Consider the following 24,578-nt stretch of genomic DNA (forward strand, 5'->3'; position numbering starts at 1 on the left):
CTAATTGAATTTTAGTTTAATTCTCCCAAGTGCTTCTTGATTGATAGGTTCCAATACATTTTGCAGATCATCTCGTGCTTACCAACCATGTATAGTCCTGAAATTATATTATAATTTGGTGTATCTGAAGTTCTTATATAAGTTTTTTGCTTTAAATTCATTTATTTAAAAATAAATTCCAATTTAAACTTGAGTGGGACTCCTGCTGTTTGATATATAAGCGACTTTGAGTGTTAAACGATGAAGGAATCCAATGCATTTGCTAGGAAAAGAAAGGCAGCTAAGTCAATGGGCAAGCGAGTACTTGTGTGACGGAGACAGGGGATTTTATAAAAACAGAATTTAACTTTCTTTTTTTTCTTCTTAAGTTCTGCACATATTTACTTAAAGGAGACGTATTCCTGCCACTATTACTCATACTATTAGGGTATGGGTGTAATTAGCCAGCTGAGAAAGAACTAATAACTAATGGGCCTATTTATCAAGGTGGTTGTTTTTATAAATTTATGTAGAAACTGCAGTGTCTGCATAATTGTATGAATTGTTGCTATGTACAAATAGCCTAATGCAGGAGATTTCTAAAAATCTCCAGCAGAAGGCTTATTATTATCAATGGGAACGATGGTCTGACCCCATGTACCAAACTCTGAAAAGCAAAGTACATAGGGGTCCGACCATAGTTTGGCCCATTTAGTTTACACTATTGTCAGATAGGTGTCAACTGCTTTAAGTCTATGAAGGCTTACTCACAGGAGAGAGATCTACCTGTGTCGCTGTGGGTTAAGTTTAGTACATAGCGGAGGGGTAAAGTATAATGATACCCGGCCACAGGTCATTCCAATCCCAACTCTCCCGGAAGGTGAGGGTTGGGAAGATAATACCAGGAATTGTGAGTCCGTAGGAAGGGGGCGGGGCTGAAATTATGCAAACAGTGTCATATTAGCTCCCGCCCCCTTCTCCACAGAGCTTCTTTATAATCATTAAGTTCAAAGACAGAATTCCACAGAACAAAATGTAAAATCACATTTTAGGTTTAAATTGTTGTGGATTTAATTTCATTGTGGTACTTTTGCCTTTTATATGTGACATCTATCTTCTTAATCATTTATTTTCACGATCATCAGAATTATTGATGAGAACACTTAAGAAAAACAAACTCATGTTTGCTTTTAACGTCCACCTGAAGCAAACTGGATGTGATCAATGCAATAATGTGGATCTACAGTGTCACAAGCAGGATGTCAACTGTGCATGTCAAGGGCTCCTCACCATAAGTGCAGAAAGTGCAGCTGGTATGGAGTGCACAGCTAAGGGGAGGGGCTCTTCTCTTTGTCTCCATGTGCATGTTCTGCTCACAAACGACTTGTTGCACGTCTTGTGCGAAGGGGTGTGTGGTGGGGAGGGGGGGGGGGGGAAGGGGGGAGATTAGGGTTATTGTTTAAAAAGCAACCCAGAAGCATTATATTCTTTTATGAAAAGCATTCCGATAAGTGCTGCATACATCCAGACATGTAAGTGCAGTAGTGACATTACTGAAGGGAGAGTTATATTGGCTAAGTGTCACTACTGTCACCCGAGTTCAAAGGTCATTTTTAGGATGGTGGTTTTACTAAAAAACATTTGTTGGCCTGGGGTTGATTCCAGGTATCTGTAATCCCAACTTAAATATATTTTATAGTGTAGCCCATGGATACTTCATATCAGCGATGTCTGCCACATTCACTTCTGAAGCACTAATCACAAAGATCTTGGAATGCTGAAAACAACAGAAGAAGAGTTGCTGCGGGGACTTACTTCTGCACCTTCTCCTCCATCTCCTGTTGGCCAGCAGTTGCTCTGCGCACAGATTCCTTCATCTCTGTATTCTGGCTCTGCACTTCGTACAGCTGGAATCCCAACTCTTCATTCTGCTGCCGAGTTATTCTGAGCAGCTCTGCTCGGTTTCTCAAAGCTTCATCATATAGGGTCATTGCCCTGGAGAACTGCTCCTTTAGATCTGCTTCTTGAGACAAGGACTGGTGCAAGCTGGAGAAAAACACCACAAACATTAAGAAAAAACAACTACTAGTATATTTATGAATGCTTTCCTACTTTTTTCCATGAATGTTAAAGAAAACATATAAATTACAGTATCCTGCACAGGCCAACATAGTGTGCATTGTGTGATAGAAAGACAGAGCTGTCAGGACAGCAACATGGAACTACAGGGGTCAGCACTGTCAATGTAGGCCTTAATTTAAAGACCTATTTATGAAGCCTTTCGGCCCCATCAATAATATTTGTCGGTGAAACATAAAAACAGGGATACCTGCACTGTATAAAATGCTCTGTGCACCATTGTTTGAATTGCAATTATTTGCTTATAATATTGTACACAGCAACAGAATGGTGCCACCTAGTGGTCTAGGTAGGATGAGCGCTAAAAGGCTTAGTTGATTAGGAAATTATTCCAAACTTTTATTACAGTTAATTGTATTATCATATAATGGGCAATTACATTTTAAGAGAAATATTTATCTCACAGAAATGATTTAGGCCAGAGCTGCGATTGAGCTCTGTCTGCCATTTTGAGTGACAAAATGGAAGACATTACAGTGACCTACTTAGTTTTAGAATATGTTGGATAATACCAGTTTGCTATGCTCTACAATGCAGTTAGACAATATAGCCATTGGAGCAGTAGGGGAAGACCGTTGGCAAAGATACCAGCAGACAAGTTTACAAAAACATAGTTTGTAAGGTAAAGTAACTAATAAGGACACGAGGGACTACCAGGCCACATAAAATGTATACTGCGCTGTCTTTCTCAACCTAAAACTTATGTTACTCAATCAGACACTCACTCATTGCAACACAGTCCAGTGTCCACGTCTGCAGGTTAAATAATAAACTGGCTGCATATTTTCATCCCAGCCAGCCTACTGTCCTAGTGGGTCACTCACTTTCCTCCCTCCCACATACAGATAATGGCACTTGTTCTTGTATATTACATGCAGCATGATTTGTTACTAGCATTCCAGGTGACTAATAGGATTTACACGCAATGTTTATGACACAGAAAGTCTAGTCAACTAAATATATTGTATTATTCATGATAACAAAGAATACCTTCCATCAAAGAAATATGTAAATGAAGTGCAATTATTCTTGGGCTATGCACTAAACGTTCCATGCAGAAAATGTATTGCACCAAATGAATGAGGATACCCACCCAAGGGATTGTAAGGCTACTATATGGGATAATCAACTTCTTCCTATAGATTATATTGATATTAGGAATCACAAAGGAGTTATGGACCATATAAAAGTATGAGCCTGTAAGCAGAGTGCTTCCATACAAGTCACAGGATTCCAGTTGGACTTCAGATACCCTTAATGATTACCAGTACAGGTGAATTATTATTATTATTATTATTATTATTATTATTAATAAATAATAATAAAACAAGTTTTGTAATGAATCCAAAATGATGACATCAGCTGTCCCCAACAATGGCCCTCATTCTGAGTTGTTCGCTCGCTAGCTGCTTTTAGCAGCAGTGCAAACGCTAAGCCGCCGCCCTCTGGGAGTGTATCTTAGCAGAAGTGCGAACGAAAGATTAGCAGAATTGCTCGAAAATCTTTTCCTGCAGTTTCGGAGTAGCTCCAGACCTAATCCTAGATTGCGATCACTGCAGACTGTTTACTTCCTGATTTGACGTCACAAACACGCCCTGCGTTCGGCCAGCCATTCCCCCGTTTCTTCAGCCACAGAGTTTTAGCCTGACACGCCTGCGTTTTTTAGCACACTCCCGGAAAATGGTCAGTTTCCGCCCAGAAACACCCACTTCCTGTCAATCACTCACCGATCAGCAGAGCGACTGAAAAGCGTCGCTCGCCCCTGTGTAAAATTGCTTAGTTTTGTGTGAAATTACTTGGCGCGTGCGCCCTGCGGCCCATACCCATGCGCAGAACAGCCGATTTTTAGCCTGATTGCTATGCTGCGAAAAACGGCAGCGAGAGATCAACTTGGAATGACCCCCAATATGAGAACGTTAAAATGCACAGCTTACTTTTAGTAGTCTCACTAGTGAATCTTAAGATAAGGTGTCATTTTATTGTTTTGCTGCAAAATGGTGACAAAATACTGTATGTCTGGTTTTATTTTCTAAACTTCAATAGAAGAGCCAAATAATATGATTGGTTGCTACAGTGTTGTCCGTGGCAACTACTCATTTTATTTATTTATTTTTTTCTGCACCAAGTTACACTAAATATCTTCTAACATAATTAAATATCCAACTGGCTGTACTGGTTATATATTAGTTTAAGGGGAGTGTGTTTGGGCATCTTCTTTCATTATGGTAACTGGCAGGGGCGGATTGGGAACAAAAAGCGGCCCTGGGAAAATTTGTACTAGTGGCCCCACTTGGGCAGCACCAGAGGTGTAAGGTCTAGCCATGGCAGCTGCACCCTCCCCCCAAGACTTTCCAGATAGTGGGGATGTCCAGCATCAAGGGAAAGTTTAATGGAAATAAAATTAAATGTTATGAGCACATTATATGATACACCTTTAGAATTTAGGAAACTATATAATTCTTTAGAAAGATATATTTTCTTGCTTATTACACCAACCATATCCCAGTCCTATTCTTATATGTCAGCCAAGCAGGCAGAGAGAGCATACACTAGATCATCTGCAATCACAGGCTAAGTGGCAAAGTCATTTTCATACATGAAAATTGTTTGGCATCTTATTCATTATGTCTATAAATAGGACCACATGTCCTCAAACAAAACAGGCCCCACGGGTGCGCCGGCCCACCGGGAATCTTCCCTGTAGACCCTATGGCCAATCCGCCTCTGGTAACTGGACATTAAAATGATCATCACAGGCCAAGGCTCTTCTTTACCACAAGACATTGCATTTTATTGCAATTTCTGTATTATTGTGCCCATTCCTATACATTCTTTGTTCCGAACCAGTTGTGTAAGTTTTTTTTGTTGTTGTTTAGATACAGCTCAGAACTCTGGCTGCCTTGCCAACCAATTAAATACCTGGTCAAAGGTTGGAAATATCTTCTTTGTTCGGATTGGTTTACAAAGCTATCCAATCCGATAAGACCTGGCTGTTGGGAAGAGACTGCGTTGCTGGCGATGAAGAGCGTGAGAAACTGAGCAATTATTTTAGAGCACATTTTTATAATAAATGTTATTTTGGAAAGAGAGTTGTGCATTCTATTGATTTATTTTTTGTCTGGGATGATTTGGATTGTAGATGGGGATTAACATGGGGTGTAGATGTGGATTAAGATACTGTTTAGCGCTATAAGTAAACTATCGATTAACATTAATAACGATGTGTGCTATTTCGTCTTTTGAAGTGTGATTTGTTACTGTTCAGAGATCCCAGTGTCCACTTGACCAGTATTGTCTGATATTGCGACTGCATGTTTGTATCTACAATGCACTATCATTGGTTAGTAACAGCACAGATTCATTTCCAGTGAAGTCGCTATCTCTGGTTATTAGATGTCCATGTAGCAGGCACTGCTGGTGTTTGTAATGGAGCAATGTTCTTTGAAATTAATTTAGACCTTTACAAAGCTGCAAACAACTAAGGACCGAATTCAGACCTGATCGCTGTTATGCGAAATCGCACAGCGGGCAATTATCTAATGACTGCGCATGTGTATGCACCGCAATGCGCAGGTGCGATGGCAAACAGCGACAGAATGGTGCAAAAATTTCGATCGCTAGGCGTACGCAAGGTGATTGACAGGATGCGGACGTTTGTGGGTGGTAGCTGGCCGTTTTCTGGGAGTGTCAGGAAAAACGCAGGCATTCCCAAGCGTTTTCTGGGAGGGTGTGTGACATCAGCTCCAGCCGTGAAATCCTGATTCTATCGCACTGTAGGAGTAAGTCCTGGGCTGCGCACAGACTGGAAAACATCCACAGCCCTCTGCAAAAATGCAGAAGAGCAATCTAGTCTGAATTAGGGCCTAATTGAGACCTGATCACCAGCAGGTGATTTTTGCACTGCTGCGATCAGATAGTCGCCGCCTACAGGGGAGTGTATTTTAGCTGTGCAAGTGTGCGTACGGATGTGTAGCAGAGCTGTACAAACAGATTTTGTGCAGACTCTGCGCAGCCCAGGACTTACTCAGCCGCTGCAATCACATCAGTCTGACCAGGGCCGGAACTGACGTCAGGAACCCTCCCTGCAAACGCATGGACACGCCTGCGTTTTTCCAGACACTCCCTGAAAACGGTCAGTTGACACCCACAAATGCCTTCTTCCTGTCAATCTCCTTGCGATTGCCCGTGCAAACGGATCCGTCGCACAAACCCATCGCTGAGCGGTGATCCGCTTTGCGCCTGTGCATTGCGGTGCATATGCATGCGCAGTTTGGACCTGATCACCCGCTGTATGTGAATTAGTGTGACTTTCAATGGATCCTGTTTCAAAAACCCTTAAAAATGGTTATTTTTGAAGCCCTTATGAAACACTACATGTGCAATTTAATTATGGAGATCCCTGTCATAAACTTGTCTAGCTCAGCTACAGTGTGAAGTCCAAAGCTTGGCCATCTAAGGAACTGTGGTATCATTTACATATAGTACTGTCTGTCATACACATTAAAGGGGGGTACTCACGGAGCTGCTTAAAATCTAAGCAATCTGACTAGATTGCTTAGATTTTAAGCCTGATCGCTCCGTGTGTACCCCCTACAGCGATAGCGATGCGCAACCCCGCGCATCGCTATCGCTGGTGCTAGATTGGCCTGCCGTGCAGGCCAATCTAGCGGGTCGCTCATTTCACCCGCTGGGTGAAATGAGCGCCCCCATGGTCTCCCCCCCCCCCCCCCCGCATGCTCAGCACATATCGCGCTGTGCTGAGCAGCGGGAGAGATGTGTGCTGAGCGGTTCGCTCAGTACACATCTCTCCCGCATCGGCCAGTGAGTACTGGCCTTAAGGGTGACCATGCATGTGCTTAATTGCTGCTTGTCCAGATTGCTCACTTTGGTAGAGGCCTGCCTTTTCAATGCTTAGACAGTATCCTGGATCACTTACAAGACCACATGGTGGCTAAGGTGACCAGAGTCATGGGCCAGAGCACTGCCTGACCTAATAACAATCTAGTATCTCAAGAGAGATTAGGGTTCTCTTATTCTGGGGCACACACTTTTAGCAGTAACACAAATAAACTATAACTTTTATCACAGTACGATAGTGGGAAAATAAAACCTAAAAGGGGCATACTTATTAATTACAGTTTCTAAACTCAATAAATTAATTTCTTATAGCTTCTATTCATGAAAATAAGAAGCTCGCTGGGATATATTGAAATACACCTGCAGGGACACGGGCTCCAAAAAGGAGAATGTCCCTTCCGCGTGTTAGAAGTGAAGGAATCCCTCTTTGGTAGTTTTTGTGGAAAGTACCCTATACGCTACAACAGATAACGCTATCAGGAGAATGTGTTAACTACCGTGGCCAAGCTCCAGAATGCAAAGCATTCTGAAATAGGTAAATTCTGCAAAAAAGCAGCCCCCATAGGTTTCTATAGGGGCTGCTTGTGTGATTGAAAATGCGGGATCGCAGCAGATATCTCCGATATTTGATGTAGTGAGCTCTCCCCTAGATACATGCACGGGATACTGTCAATTTGTGGATAGAACCCAAAACAGGTGTTTCGACGGTTATCCCGCAAATTTACTTTGGTAAATAGGGTTATGGTATAGGTTGAATGTCAAAACCTCACAGTGTCTAGGTTGACACCACATGGTCGAAATACACAAGGTCGACATGTGAAAAAGGTCGACACAATGAAAAGGTCGAAACAGAAATGGTTGACACTTGAAAATGTCAACCTGAGTTTTTCATTTTTATTGGGAGCCAAGTTTTACCTTCAAACACATGGAACCCCAATTAGTGTACTGCTTCGCTCGCCATGCTTCGGACAAGGTTACCGGTCCCAAATGTTAGCCACGTGTATGGTAAAGTATGAAGAAGTTGAAAAAAGGAAAAAAAAAAAGGAAAAACACATGTCGACCATATGCTGTGTCAACCATTGTCATGTCGATCACTTGAATATTTGGTGTCAACCTATCAGGGCCGTAACTAGGGGGGGCTAAGGGGGCATGCGCCCCAGGGTCAGAGGAGTTAGAGAGGAGCAGGTTTTTTTTTATTTTTAACTGGCAGTGCTGTGCTGCTCCTGTGAGACAGCAGACGGCTCCCGGGGCAGTCTCTCTGACCCACCTGTCTGCCTGGAGCTGGCTCTGACGCTGTGCAGGTGAGCTCCAGTACCTGGGATCTCTCCTATGCCGGCTACTTTCTTAAACTCTCTTCTTTGCCATGCAGTGCTGCAACTAGCGTGCAGTGCATCGTAAAAGCTATTGAAGCGAGCTGTTGGTGCTGTGTTTTTCAGCAGGCTATGATCCCGGCTGCCTGCACAGCACCAACCGATAACAAGCTGCCGGGTACACACCATTGAGAGGACACACTGCCCCAGGCTTATACTTGTTAACAGGTGCAGTCACTGATGTTACAGAAATCAAAGGTTCACTTCAGTATCACTATAGCAGATTTGTGGTGAGTTTAAAGACAGACTTTATTGTCGGCACTGTGCTCCCAGTTAGTTGTATCAACCCCTGCTTTGCCTCCCAGATGGGTGGATTTGGTGTAGCTTATAGGGGGATGTAGTGTAGTAATGTATGTAGTGTAGTAATGTATTGCAGTATATAGGGGCATGTAGTGCACTGATGTGGTGTAGCATATAAAGGGATGTAGTGCAGTGATGTAGTGTAGCATATATAGTATAGTAGTGCAGTGGATAGGGGAATGTAGTGCATTGATGAAGTGTTATAATATAGTGCAATGTATAGGGACACAGAGAGGAGCATGTATTTGAACACGCTGCTGGAGGTGCATGTGACGCGTAGGGCATTTGTGGCACATAGGGGAATATTGTCCAGTAGTATCCCCTTTTTTTTCAAAATGTTTGATAATCTAATTATTTTATTCTGACAGGGTTTTTTGGCGTGGGCGGTTGGGGGCGCCAAATCACTGCCTTGCCCAGGGTGACGAAATTCCTAGTTTCGGCCCTGAACCTATTGACTGTCGACCTATCATCCAGATACCGGTAAATAGGCCCCTAACTGATGGGTGGTTCAGTAAGTAAGGTAACAAAACCTCTCACATGTGTAGTGTTCTCTATTTCATTCTAATTTCCTGCCAGGCCAGAGCAGGTAAAACCACTGCTTCCCCTCATGGCCATTAGACTCCACCTCATATCAGTCATACTGTCCCAACATCAGGTGTAAGATGGCGGATTTGGCGGTTTCATGATCAAATATCGAGGTGCGTAGTGTGATCAGATTTCTGCATCTACAGAAAAGTCATCGACAACTTGTCAAGATGTAGGGTGACAATGTCTTGTTACGGAAACAGGTTTGGGTTTGGAACACTGCCTGTGATAATGGTTGGACAGACGTTCAAGATGAGCAGCAATCCGGCCGGCCAAGCATGTCCAACACAAATGACAATTTGTGACACACTGAAAGTCTGATTCAGGAGGTCAGAGTGATTTCCATCTCTTTGGACCACTGAAGAAGCACCTGGGTGGAAGGCAATTTGCAACTGATAGTGAAGTTCAGTAAGCCATTATGTCCTGGCTTCAGGCGTTTGACACTGATTTTCCCATTCCGGGAAAAATGCCTTGCTGTAACGCTGGAACAAATGCTTAGACAAGTACAGATGGGGCCACGCCCATCTGAGGCGGGTCCATCGCAGGCATGCACTCCCGGCGTAACTAGGCGATCCGTACGCCTACTCATGCCGAAAGTGCACAGAGACGCGCCCATTCTGAGCGTCTCTGTCCGGGTGCGCGGACGGAAACGCTCTCTATTCAAGTGAATTGGGCGCGTCTCTGTCACAGGCACAAGCGCCTGGCCGACCGGAGACACTCTTGGTGATAGGCGCGCCCGCCTAGTCACAGACAGAGCCACGACTGGCATGGCTCCATCTGTATGGGGACTTTGTGGAAAAATGATCTGTACCAAGGCCATACTATTGATCATATGAGAAGTTTTGTTACCTTAATTATTGAACCACCCTCATAACAGTATGACAAAAATGTAAAAACAAATGACTGGAAAAAAATGAGTCATAAATGGCACAATTCTTTATAGTGTTCCTGATCTGGGAAAAATAAATACTTTCATTTGTGCAAGTGTTTTATATAACATAATAAAAGTAATATTTTGTTTCACTGCTACAATGTGTGCTTCAGTATAAGAATCCAAATCTCACTTGATATAAAACGTATGCTGTACCCCATTCTTGGGAGCACTTCACTAATATACAGTACCTTATTATCAGGTTTGAGGAAATTATTCCCAGTATACAGTAGAGATGAGCGGGTTCGGTTTCTCTGAATCCGAACCCGCCAGAACTTCATGTTTTTTTTCACGGGTCCGAGCGACTCGGATCTTCCCGCCTTGCTCGGTTAACCCGAGCGCGCCCGAACGTCATCATGACGCTGTCGGATTCTCGCGAGGCTCGGATTCTATCGCGAGACTCGGATTCTATATAAGGAGCCGCGCGTCGCCGCCATTTTCACACGTGCATTGAGATTGATAGGGAGAGGACGTGGCTGGCGTCCTCTCCGTTTAGAATAGATTAGAGAGACACTTGATTTTACTAATTTTGGGGAGCATTAGGAGTACTCAGTACAGTGCAGAGTTTTGCTGATAGTGACCAGTGACCACCAGTTTTATTTATAATCCGTTCTCTGCCTGAAAAAAGCGATACACAGCACACAGTGACTCAGTCACATACCATATCTGTGTGCACTGCTCAGGCTCAGGCCAGTGTGCTGCATCATCTATTATCTATATATAATATTATATATATCTGTCTGACTGCTCAGCTCACACAGCTTATAATTGTGGGGGAGACTGGGGAGCACTACTGCAGTGCCAGTTATAGGTTATAGCAGGAGCCAGGAGTACATAATATATTATATAGTGAGTGACCACCAGACACACAGTGCAGTTTATTTAATATATCCGTTCTCTGCCTGAAAAAAGCGATACACACAGTGACTCAGTCAGTCACATACCATATCTGTGTGCACTGCTCAGGCTCAGGCCAGTGTGCTGCATCATCTATATATATTATATATCTGTCTGACTGCTCAGCTCACACAGCTTATAATTGTGGGGGAGACTGGGGAGCACTACTGCAGTGCCAGTTATAGGTTATAGCAGGAGCCAGGAGTACATAATATTATATTAAAATTAAACAGTGCACACTTTTGCTGCAGGAGTGCCACTGCCAGTGTGACTAGTGACCAGTGACCTGACCACCAGTATATATAATATTAGTAGTATACTATCTCTTTATCAACCAGTCTATATATTAGCAGCAGACACAGTACAGTGCGGTAGTTCACGGCTGTGGCTACCTCTGTGTCGGCACTCGGCAGCCCGTCCATAATTGTATATACCACCTAACCGTGGTTTTTTTTTCTTTCTTTATACATACATACTAGTTACGAGTATACTATCTCTTTATCAACCAGTCTATATTAGCAGCAGACACAGTACAGTGCGGTAGTTCACGGCTGTGGCTACCTCTGTGTCGGCACTCGGCAGCCCGTCCATAATTGTATATACCACCTAACCGTGGTTTTTTTTTCTTTCTTTATACATACATACTAGTTACGAGTATACTATCTCTTTATCAACCAGTCTATATTAGCAGCAGACACAGTACAGTGCGGTAGTTCACGGCTGTGGCTACCTCTGTGTCGGCACTCGGCAGCCCGTCCATAATTGTATATACCACCTAACCGTGGTTTTTTTTTCTTTCTTTATACATACATACTAGTTACGAGTATACTATCTCTTTATCAACCAGTCTATATATTAGCAGCAGACACAGTACAGTGCGGTAGTTCACGGCTGTGGCTACCTCTGTGTCGGCACTCGGCAGCCCGTCCATAATTGTATATACCACCTAACCGTGGTTTTTTTTTCTTTCTTTATACATACATACTAGTTACGAGTATACTATCTCTTTATCAACCAGTCTATATATTAGCAGCAGACACAGTACAGTGCGGTAGTTCACGGCTGTGGCTACCTCTGTGTCGGCACTCGGCAGCCCGTCCATAATTGTATATACCACCTAACCGTGTTTTTTTTTTCTTTCTTTATACATACATACTAGTTACGAGTATACTATCTCTTTATCAACCAGTCTATATATTAGCAGCAGACACAGTACAGTGCGGTAGTTCACGGCTGTGGCTACCTCTGTGTCGGCACTCGGCAGCCCGTCCATAATTGTATATACCACCTAACCGTGGTTTTTTTTTCTTTCTTTATACATACATACTAGTTACGAGTATACTATCTCTTTATCAACCAGTCTATATATTAGCAGCAGACACAGTACAGTGCGGTAGTTCACGGCTGTGGCTACCTCTGTGTCGGCACTCGGCAGCCCGTCCATAATTGTATATACCACCTAACCGTGGTTTTTTTTTCTTTCTTTATACATACATACTAGTTACGAGTATACTATCTCTTTATCAACCAGTCTATATATTAGCAGCAGACACAGTACAGTGCGGTAGTTCACGGCTGTGGCTACCTCTGTGTCGGCACTCGGCAGCCCGTCCATAATTGTATACTAGTATCCAATCCATCCATCTCCATTGTTTACCTGAGGTGCCTTTTAGTTGTGCCTATTAAAATATGGAGAACAAAAATGTTGAGGTTCCAAAATTAGGGAAAGATCAAGATCCACTTCCACCTCGTGCTGAAGCTGCTGCCACTAGTCATGGCCGAGACGATGAAATGCCAGCAACGTCGTCTGCCAAGGCCGATGCCCAATGTCATAGTACAGAGCATGTCAAATCCAAAACACCAAATATCAGTAAAAAGCCTCTTTTTTTCTTTGCGTCATGTGCTGTTTGGGGAGGGTTTTTTGGAAGGGACATCCTGCGTGACACTGCAGTGCCACTCCTAGATGGGCCCGGTGTTTGTGTCGGCCACTAGGGTCGCTAATCTTACTCACACAGCTACCTCATTGCGCCTCTTTTTTTCTTTGCGTCATGTGCTGTTTGGGGAGGGTTTTTTGGAAGGGCCATCCTGCGTGACACTGCAGTGCCACTCCTAGATGGGCCCGGTGTTTGTGTCGGCCACTAGGGTCGCTAATCTTACTCACACAGCTACCTCATTGCGCCTCTTTTTTTCTTTGCGTCATGTGCTGTTTGGGGAGGGTTTTTTGGAAGGGCCATCCTGCGTGACACTGCAGTGCCACTCCTAGATGGGCCCGGTGTTTGTGTCGGCCACTAGGGTCGCTAATCTTACTCACACAGCTACCTCATTGCGCCTCTTTTTTTCTTTGCGTCATGTGCTGTTTGGGGAGGGTTTTTTGGAAGGGACATCCTGCGTGACACTGCAGTGCCACTCCTAGATGGGCCCGGTGTTTGTGTCGGCCACTAGGGTCGCTTATCTTACTCACACAGCGACCTCGGTGCAAATTTTAGGACTAAAAATAATATTGTGAGGTATTCAGAATAGACTGAAAATGAGTGTAAATTATGGTTTTTGAGGTTAATAATACTTTGGGATCAAAATGACCCCCAAATTCTATGATTTAAGCTGTTTTTTAGTGTTTTTTGAAAAAAACACCCAAATCCAAAACACACCCGAATCCGACAAAAAAAAATTCGGTGAGGTTTTGCCAAAACGCGTTCGAACCCAAAACACGGCCGCGGAACCGAACCCAAAACCAAAACACAAAACCCGAAAAATTTCAGGCGCTCATCTCTAGTATACAGCAGTATTAATTGTGTATCACGACTCCTCCATTCTGTTTTTTTTTTTACAATCTAATATCACCAGATGTCCATTTTATATAACAGTATGTTGCTACTCTTAAAGTAGTTTACATTCCAGCTTCTCCTTAAGCAAATTGTAATGACCTCCTCTTAAATACATGTATGTGGTATTTTGGCTCAGACTTGTGCAAAATGAACAATGTTTAGAATAAAACAAAAAAAAAAAAAAACTCAAAAAACAATTTTATTTGTCAAACACATACTGACTAGAATAATGCACAATTTCGTGTTTTTTCTTTTTTTTTCTTTTTTGCAATCCAACACTGAAATTTTAAAGTATTGTACTATGAGCAGAATGTCCTGTGTTGGTAATCTCTGCCTTATCACTGCCCCTGATTCTAGGACATTGAGTGGGCGTCCATAAATCTGATTACCTTATCACTGACTGTGGTAAACAAAACAGGATATCACCCTTCTCCGGTCCAAAGTCCAAGATCTAACTTGAAAACAAACCTTCATTTTCAGGCCTATTTCAGGTCTGAATTCTACCATGAAAATGAATGCACTCATATGCCACATGACAATTTCTCCTATCAGAAATTAGGGAGAGCTCAAAGGTCTACACTGTAGTCAGTGGGTCTTGCAAGACATCATGAGGCATATTCATTATCCGTAATTTGTCATAATTTCTACATTCCCCAGGGAATGTAAAAATTGTGGCATTCATCAAACTCAGGAAAAGCATTTTTTCGGAGTTTGAAAGAGAAACTGTTCGCCATCCTGAGATGGCGAACAGTTTCCTGATGTTACAGAGGAGTCTGAAAAGACCCCTCCTTCTGTGTCCTCTTACCTATTGCAGCCCTCCCTGGCACCCGAGCAGTCCTCCTGTGAGCCGGGGACATGGAAGTGGTAGGGCCGAAACTAGGAATTTCGTCACCCGGGCAAGACAGTAATTTGGCGGCCCCAACCACCCACCCCACCCAAAAAAAACCCTGTCAGACTAAAATAATTAGATTAACAAACATTTTGGGGAAAAAACGGGATACTATTGGACAATATTCCCCTATGTGCCTCAAATGCGCTATGCGTCACATGCACCTCCAGCAGAGTGCTCAAATACATTCTCCTCTGTGTCCCTATACATTGCACTATATTATAACACTTCATCAATGCACTACATTCCCCTATCCACTGCACTACTATACTATATATGCTACACTACATCACTGCACTACATCCCTTTATATGCTACACCACATCAGTGCACTACATGCCCCTATATACTGCAATACATTACTACACTACATACATTACTACACTACATCCCCCTATAAGCTACACCAAATCCCCACATCTGGGAGGCAAAGCGGAGGTTGATACTGCTAACTGGAAGCACAGTGCCGATAATAAAGTCGGTCTTTAAACTCACCACAAATCTGCAACAGTGATACTGTACTCGGTGAGATTTGGAGGTTATCCAGGCTCTAAGTTTACACTGTCAAGTGGATAGCTAGCAAAGTGAACCTTTGATTTCTGTAACATCGGGGACTGCACCTGTTATAAGCCTGGGGCAGTGTGTCCTCTCAATGGTGTCTACCCAGCAGCTTGTTATCGGTTGGTGCTGTGCAGGCAGCCGGGATCATAGCCTGCTGAAAAACACAGCACCAACAGCTAATTTCTATAGCATATACAGTGCACCATGCGCTAGTTGCAGCACTGCATGGCAAAGAAGAGAGTTTAAGAAAGTAGCCGGCATAGGAGAGATCCCAGGTACAGGAGCTCACCTGCACAGTGTCGGAGCCAGCTCCAGGCAGACAGGTGGGTCAGAGACACTGCCCCGGGAGCCATCTGCTGTCTCACTGGAGCAGCACAGCACTGCCGGTAAAAACAGAAAACAAAAAAATCCCTGCTCCTCTCTAACTCCTCAGCACCCCCTCAAATCCTGCACCCGGGGCGCATGCCCCCTCCCCCTCAGTTACAGCCCTGGAAGAGGTTACTGCAGTGGGAGACCGATACCGGCGTCTGCACAAGGCTGTTTCTCTGAGCTGGGATAGTGGGCGCACAGGATCCAGAAGTGGCTTTGGCAGTGGCTTCCGGTCTGTGGCGGAGAGGCAGCAGGGGGAGCAATCACTGCGGGCATGAGGGAGCGCTGGACAGTGGGGGAAGCCTTACGGGGACACTCACAATAGGCTGTGTGAGAGGAGGGGAGCGATCACTGGGCAGGCACGACAGGGAGGGGGAGAGCAGGCAGGTAGTGGAGCTGCAGCCGGCCAGCCAGAGTACCAGTTTTTCGGAAGTGATCGTTTTATAATGGTGCAATGATGAATTATGAAAAAATTGTGAACGAATACAATGAGAATTGAAAACTAATTTTTTTTAAATAATGAATATGCCCTCATGAGTGAGTAAGGTGTGCAAGGATAACATAACTTCCATAGTCCAACATTTTCATCATATAAACAGGGGCACAAAAACTATATTATAAAAAACAAACAAAGAAACAAACAAACAAACAAACAACAAAAACACATTTATATACTACTCAAATGACACATACAGCTCTGTGATTTTCACATACACATTACCATAAAACACAATTTAGGACCATATTCAACATGAGTTGCAGTTTTGCTAAAAAAGCAAAACTGCAGCTGCTGATGATCGCATGCTGGGGGCTGTCCGGAATGCAAATGTCTGCCAGCGATGCGATGCAATTAAATTGCGATCACATTGCTGAATTAGGGATGCCCTCCTGCCTGTGCAGCCCGTGTTTCCAGTTGCAGCGGCTGCGTGTGATGCCACGTGTCCGCCCTGAAAATGGCGCTGAACCACCCCTATTGTAGACATCCCACAACGCCACCCCGCGAACGCCTCTGTCTATCAATCAGGCAGAGGCGTTCACATCAACGTGATGTGATCTCAGTGGATGGCCCGGGAACACACAGATTGGGACCAGCACGTGCGCACTGAACCAATTAATGAACAATGCGATACGATCACTGTTGAAAGAGAACCTTATTATACACTAAGGGGCATATTCATCAACTTTAAAAAAATAATAATGTGAAAAAGGGTGTTTTCACGGGATACGATCATTAGGTCGACATGCATTAGGTTGACATTTCTTGAACTTTTTCATACTTTACGATCCACGTAGACTACGATTGGGAATAGTAACCTGTGCCGAGCGCAGTGGTAGCGGACCGAGGCACCTTGCCCAAAGCGTGGCGAGCGAAGTGAGCCCTGCAAGGGGGCACGGTGCACTAACTGGGGTTCCCCGTCACCTTACAAAGAAAACGACACCAAAAACAAACAAACTCATGTCAACCTTTTTCCATGTCGACTTTGTTCATGTCAACCTAATGACCATGTCGACCTAATGCATGTCGACCAATAGTGGTCAACATAATGACACATACCCGTTTTCACACCCATTTCACATTATTTTAGTATTACCTGAATGTATTAACAGGCCTTTGAAACAGTTTTCGTGAAAAACTGCTCCAAACCCTTTAATTCACTTTTTTTTTTAGTAACCCAGATCGCATTTCCCATACTTATAATGGGAGATGCGATCTGACCATTTAAAAATATTTTTTTAAATACTGTGATAATTATGTCATCTTCAGCCAGTGTGATCATCTATGTGTGTCAGATATTGATCACTGTGCGTAAAAAATAAGAATTTACTCACCGGTAATTCTATTTCTCGTAGTCCGTAGTGGATGCTGGGAACTCCGTAAGGACCATGGGGAATAGACGGGCTCCGCAGGAGACTGGGCACTCTAAAAGAAAGATTAGGTACTATCTGGTGTGCACTGGCTCCTCCCTCTATGCCCCTCCTCCAGACCTCAGTTAGGGAAACTGTGCCCGGAAGAGCTGACACAACAAGGAAAGGATTTGGAATCCAGGGTAAGACTCATACCAGCCACACCAATCACACTGGACAACTTGTGATAACCATACCCAGTTAACAGTATGAACAACAACTGAGCCTCAGTAACAGATGGCTCATAACAATAACCCTTTAGTGAAGCAATAACTATATACATGTATTGCAGAGAGTCCGCACTTGGGACGGACGCCCAGCATCCACTACGGACTACGAGAAATAGAATTACCGGTGAGTAAATTCTTATTTTCTCTGACGTCCTAGTGGATGCTGGGAACTCCGTAAGGACCATGGGGATTATACCAAAGCTCCCAAACGGGCGGGAGAGTGCGGATGACTCTGCAGCACCGCATGAGCAAACTCAAGGTCCTCCTCAACCAGGGTATCAAACTTGTAGAACTTAGCAAACTTGTTTGACCCCGACCAAGCAGCAGCTCGGCAAAGCTGTAAAGCCGAGACCCCTCGGGCAGCCGCCCAAGAAGAGCCCACCTTCCTTGTGGAATGGGCTTTCACCGATTTTGGATGCGGCAATCCAGCCGCAGAGTGAACCCGCTGAATCGTGCTATAGATCCAGCGAGCAATAGTCTGCTTCGAAGCAGGAGCGCCAACCTTGTTGGCTGCATACAGAATAAACAGCGAGTCAGACTTTCTGACTCCCGCCGTTCTGGAAACATAAATTTTCAAAGCCCGGACTACGTCCAGCAACTTGGAATCCTCCAAGTCCCTAGTAGCCGCAGGCACCACAATAGGCTGGTTCAAATGAAACGATGAAACCACCCTAGGGAGAAATTGGGACGAGTCGTCAATTCTGCCCTGTCCATATGGAAGATCAGATAAGGGCTTTTACATGACAAAACCGCCAATTCTGACACACGCCTAGCCGAAGCTAAGGCCAATAGCATGACCACTTTCCACGTGAGATATTTTAGCTCCACGGTCTTAAGTGGCTCAAACCAGTGGGATTTCAGGAAATTCAACACAACGTTAAGATCCCAAGGTGCCACCGGTGGCACAAAAGGAGGCTGAATATGCAGCACCCCTGGAACAACGTCTGAACTTCAGGCAGTGAAGCCAGTTCTTTTTAAGAGAAAATGGATAGGGCCGAAATCTTGACCTTTATGGATCCTAATTTAATGCCCATAGTCACTCCTGACTGTAGGAAGTGCAGGAATCGACCCCGCTGGAATTCCTCTGTAGGGCCTTCCCGGCCTCACACCAAGCAACCTATTTTCGCTATATACAGTGAAAAAGTCTTGCTGTCACGTCTTTCCTAGCCTTTATCAGCGTAGGAATAACTGCATCCGGAATGCCCTTTTCCGCTATGATCCGACGTTCAACCGCCATGCCGTCAAATGCAGCCGCGGTAAGTCTTGGAACAGACAGGGCCCCTGTTGCAACATGTCCTGTCTGAGAGGCAGAAGCCCTGAGTCCTCTGAGAGCATTTCTTGCAGCTCCGGGTACCGAGTCCTTCTTGGCCCATTCGGAGCAAAGAATATTGTTCTCACTCCTCCTTTTATTACAATTCTCAGCCCTTGGGTATGAGAGGAAGAGGAGGGAATACATAGACCGACTGGAACACCCACGGTGTTACTAGTGCGACCACAGCTATCACCTGAGGGTCCCTTGACCCGGGTTAAAACCTTTTTTAGCTTTTTATTGAGGTGGGACGCCATCTAGTCCACCTGAGGCAGTTTCCATCAATTTGCAAACTGCGTGAAGACTTCCTGATGAAGTCCCCACTTTCCCGGGTGGAGGTCGTGCCTGCTGAGGAAGTCTGCTTCCCAGTTGTCCACTCCCGGAATGAACACTGCTGACAGTGCGCTTACTTGATTCTCCGCCCAGCGAAGAATTCTGGTGGCTTCTACCCTCGCCACCCTGCTCCTTGTGCCGCCTTGGCGGTTTACATGAACCCCTGCGGTCTGACTGGATCAGAACCGGTTGGTCGCGAAGCAGAATCTCCGCTTGACTTAGGGCGTTGTATATGGCCCTTAGTTCCAGGATATTGATGTGAAGGCAAGTCTGTTGACTTGACCACAGACCTAGGAAATTTCTTCCTTGTGTAACTGCTGCCCACCCTCGGAGGCTTGCATCCGTGGTCACCAGGATCCAGTCCTGAATGCCGAATCTGCGGCCCTCGAGAAGGTGAGCACTCTGCAGCCACCACAGGAGAGACACCCTGGCCCTGGGGGATAGGGTGATTAACCGATGCATCTGAAGAGGTGATCCGGACCACTTGTCCAGTAAGTCCCATTGGAAGGTCCTCGCATGGAACCTGCCTAAGGGGATGGCCTCGTATGATGCCACCATCCTTCCCAGGACTCGAGTGCAGTGATGCACTGACACTGTTTTGGTTTTAATAGATTCCTGACCAGTGTCATGAGCTCCTGAGCTCTCTCTATCGGGAGATAAACCCTTTTCTGGTCTGTGTCTAGAATCGTGCCTAGGAGAGGCAGATGAGCTGTAGGAACCAACTGCGACTTTGGAATATATAGAATTCAGCCGTGTTGCCGTTACACTTCCAGAGAAAGTGATACGCTGTTCAGCAACTGCTCTCTTGATCTCGCTTGTATGAGGAGATCGTCCAAGTACGTGATAATAGTGACAACTTGCTTCCGCAGGAGCACAATCATATCCGCCATTACCTTGGTTATGACAATCCCGTACCGCAATTCTGAGGTACGCCTAATGAGGTGGATAAATGGGGACATGAAGGTATGCATCCCTTATGACCCGATTCACTATAAAGTCTCCCTCTTTTTAAGCTTGCCCTGACCGCTCTTAGCGATTCCATCTTGAACTTGAACCTTCTCAGGTATATGTTCAGGGATTTTTAATTCAATATGGGTCTGACCGAACCGTCTGGTTTCGGGATTACAACATGGTCGAATAATAACACCCTCTTGTTGAAGGAGGGGACCCTTGACCACCACCTGTTAAAGATACAATTTGTGAATTGCAGTTAACACTGGCTCCCCCTCTTGGGGGGAAGCCCGCAGGGCCGTCGGTGAGGGGGCATCTTCTCACAGTCCAGCTTGTATCCCTGAGACACAATATCTATTGCCCAGGGACCTAACAGGGAGTGAACCCACTTCAGTGGTGCAAGTGGGCGGGTACGGGTGGGTACGGCGTACCCGTAAGAATTTAGCCGTGGGTACGCCGTACCCACACCGACGGGCCGCCGCTCCTCGCACCGCCGCTGATGTGAGGGAAGGAGAGCGCAGCCTGTGCCTCTCCTTCCCCTCAGTCTCCGGCGGCTGTCATAGTTTAATTCAGCGCCGATCCGTGAGCCAATCAGAGCTCGCGGTGCGAGCTCTGATTGGCTCACGGATCGGCGCTGAATTAAACTGTGAGACACCCGCCGGAGACTGAGGGGAAGGAGAGGCACAGGCTGCGCTCTCCTTCCCTCACACAGGACGGCAGCGGCCAGCGGCAGCGGTGAGCAGGGAAGGGGGGGGGGGGTTATACCTGGCACTGGGGGATATCTGGCACTGGGGGGGCATTTCTATCTGGCACTGGGGGATATCTGGCACTGGGGGGCATATATACCTGGCACTGGGGGGCATATATACCTGGCACTGGGGGATATCTGGCACTGGGGGGCATATATACCTGGCACTGGGGGATATCTGGCACTGGGGGGCATATATACCTGGCACTGGGGGATATCTGGCACTGGGAGGCATATATACCTGGCACTGGGGGATATCTGGCACTGGGGGGCATATATACCTGGCACTGGGGGGCATATATACCTGGCACTGGGGGATATCTGGCACTGGGGGGCATATATACCTGGCACTGGGGGATATCTGGCACTGGGAGGCATAAAGCCTGGCACTGGGGGATATCTGGCACTGGGGGGCATATATACCTGGCACTGGGGGGCATATATACCTGGCACTGGGGGATATCTGGCACTGGGGGGCATATATACCTGGCACTGGGGGATATCTGGCACAGGGGGGCATGTATACCTGGCACTGGGGGATATCTGGCACAGGGGGGCATGTATACCTGGCACTGGGGGATATCTGGCACAGGGGGGCATGTATACCTGGCACTGGGGGATATCTGGCACTGGGGGGGCATGTATACCTGGCACTGGGGGATATCTGGCACTGGGGGCATATCTGGCACTGTAGGGGCATTTCTGTATCTGGCACGGGGGGCAATGTATATCTGACACAGTGGGGGCATTTGTGTATCTGGCACTGTGGGGCAATGTGTATCTGGCACTGTGGGGCAATGTATATCTGGCACTGTGGGGCAACGTGTATCTGACACTGCGAGGCAACGTATATCTGGCACTCTGGGGGCATTTCTGTATCTGGCACTGTGGGGCAATGTGTATCTGGCACTGTTAGTCAATGTGTATCTGGCACTGTGGGGCAATGTATATCTGTCACTGTGGGGCAATGTGTATCTGACACTGCGAGGCAATGTATATCTGGCACTCTGGGGGCATTTCTGTATCTGGCACTGTGGGGCAATGTGTATCTGGCACTGTGGGGCAATGTATATCTGGCACTGTGGGGCAATGTATATCTGGCACTGTGGGGCAACGTGTATCTGACACTGCGAGGCAACGTATATCTGGCACTCTGGGGGCATTTCTGTATCTGGCACTGTGGGGCAATGTGTATCTGGCACTGTTAGTCAATGTGTATCTGGCACTGTGGGGCAATGTATATCTGTCACTGTGGGGCAATGTGTATCTGACACTGCGAGGCAATGTATATCTGGCACTCTGGGGGCATTTCTGTATCTGGCACTGTGGGGCAATGTGTATCTGGCACTGTGGGGCAATGTATATCTGGCACTGTGGGGCAATGTATATCTGGCACTGTGGGGCAACGTGTATCTGACACTGCGAGGCAATGTATATCTGGCACTCTGGGGGCATTTCTGTATCTGGCACTGTGGGGCAATGTATATCTGTCACTGTGGGGCAATGTGTATCTGGCACTGTGGGGCAATGTATATCTGGCACTGTGGGGCAACGTGTATCTGGCACTATTGGGGTCATACGTGTATCTGCCCCTCCCCCATATGTGTATCACGCCCCCATTTCCATTGGCCACGCCCCATGTGGCATTTGGCCACACCCATTTTTTTGCGCGCGCCTTCGGCGCGCGCACACAGTACCCGTAAGACATTTTTTCTACTTGCACCACTGACCCACTTGTGGCTGAACTTACGAAGGCGTGTCCCCACCGGGCCTAGCTCCACCTGTGGAGCCCCAGCGGCATAGGTGGATTTTTGTAGGGGCCGGGGAGGACTTCTGTTCCTGGGAACTAGCTGTGTTGATCCCGGCTCTGACAAGAAAGGACGCACCTTAGACTTTCTTGTTTCTTTATTCGAAAGGCTGCATTTAATAATGTCGTGCTTTCTTAGGCTGTGCAGGAATATAAGGCAAACTAGCAGAATTACCAGCTATAGCTGTGGAGACCAGGCCCGAGAACCCTTCTCCACACAATCCTCAGCCTTCCATATGCCTCTTAAGTCGGCATCATCTGTCCAGTGCATATTCTACAGGACACGTCAAGCAGAGATCGACATAGCTTTGACTCTAGGACCCAGTATACTCATGTCTCTTTGGGCATGCTTTATAACTATATATCTATCACTTAAGACAGCATCTTTAATATATTTACTAGGGTCTCAATCTCTGCTGATAAGGTACCTGTCCACGCTGCCACAGCGCTATAAACCCATGCCGACACAATCGCCGGTCTGGGTAGTATACTAGAATGTACACGCTATCTGCAGGATCCCTGAGAATAGCAAGTGCTACCGTCTGTGCAAACAGGACACCTTAGGGGAAGATTCTCAACACATCCTGGCCCTAGTGGGGAAAGGATACAGCCTGAGAATTCTCTTGTGGGAAGCTGCCGTCTCTTGTCTGGAGATTCCCGCTCTTTTTCCTCATGAGAGGAGGGAAATTTACCTCAGCATTCTTCCCCTTAAACATGTGTACTCTCGTGTCAGGGACAGATGAGTCATCAGTGATATGCAAATCATCTTTTATTTCAATATCATATATTGAATACCTTCTAGCCATCTTGGCTGTAACTTTGCATTATCGTAGTCGACAGTGGAGTTAAACTCCGTGTCGATACCAGTGTTTGTTATTTTGGATAGTGAGCATTGTGAGACTCTGAAGGTCTCTGTGACATAGGGACAGACATGGGTAGATTTCCTGTCTGTTCCCTAACCATTTGTGCAATAAATTCACCTTAGCACTTACACATATCCAAACAGGTGTCGGCATTGTCGACGGAGACACCCTCTCACATACATATCCGCTCTATCACCTCCTTAGAGCCTTTTACCTCAGACATGTCGACACACGCGTACCGACACACCACACACACAGGGGATGCTCTATTTGAAGACAGTTCCCCCACAAGGCCCTTTGGAGAGACAGAGAGAGAGTATGCCAGCACACACCCCAGCGCTATATAACCCAGGGATTACACTACAACTCAGTGTTTACCCAGTAGCTGCTGTATATACAATTTTTGCGCCTAACTTTATGTGCCCCCCCCCCTCTCTTTTCACCCTTTGTGTACCAGGATACTGCAGGGGAGAGCCTGGGGAGCTTCCTTCCAGCGGAGCTGTGAAGAGAAAATGGCGCTGGTGTGCTGAGGAAGAAGGCCCCGCCCCCTCAGCGGCGGGCTTCTGTCCTGTTTCTGACTAAAAATGGCGGGGGTTTTACACATATACAGTCACAGACTGTATTATGTGTATTTTTATGCCAAAGGTATTTTTATTGCTGCCCAGGGCGCCCCCCCCCCAGCGCCCTGCACCCTACAGTGACCGGAGTGTGTGGTGTGCTGTGGGAGCAA

The 24,578-nt window shown here is 45.9% G+C and overlaps 1 protein-coding gene across 5 annotated transcripts in view; it reads right to left on the reverse strand.

Annotated features, from left to right (window-relative positions):
- MIPOL1 (mirror-image polydactyly 1) overlaps window positions 1-24,578 on the reverse strand; it is a 921,515-nt gene that overhangs the window by 33,805 nt on the left and 863,132 nt on the right. For all 5 annotated transcript variants that reach the window (XM_063947849.1, XM_063947848.1, XM_063947845.1 and 2 more), the window contains one exon: window positions 1,795-2,025. In XM_063947849.1, the coding sequence (XP_063803919.1) occupies window positions 1,795-2,025 (231 nt within the window). The remainder of the gene's footprint in view (window positions 1-1,794; window positions 2,026-24,578) is intronic.

Source organism: Pseudophryne corroboree, chromosome 12, assembly GCF_028390025.1.
Source record: "Pseudophryne corroboree isolate aPseCor3 chromosome 12, aPseCor3.hap2, whole genome shotgun sequence".
Classification (NCBI taxonomy): Eukaryota; Metazoa; Chordata; class Amphibia; order Anura; family Myobatrachidae; genus Pseudophryne; species Pseudophryne corroboree.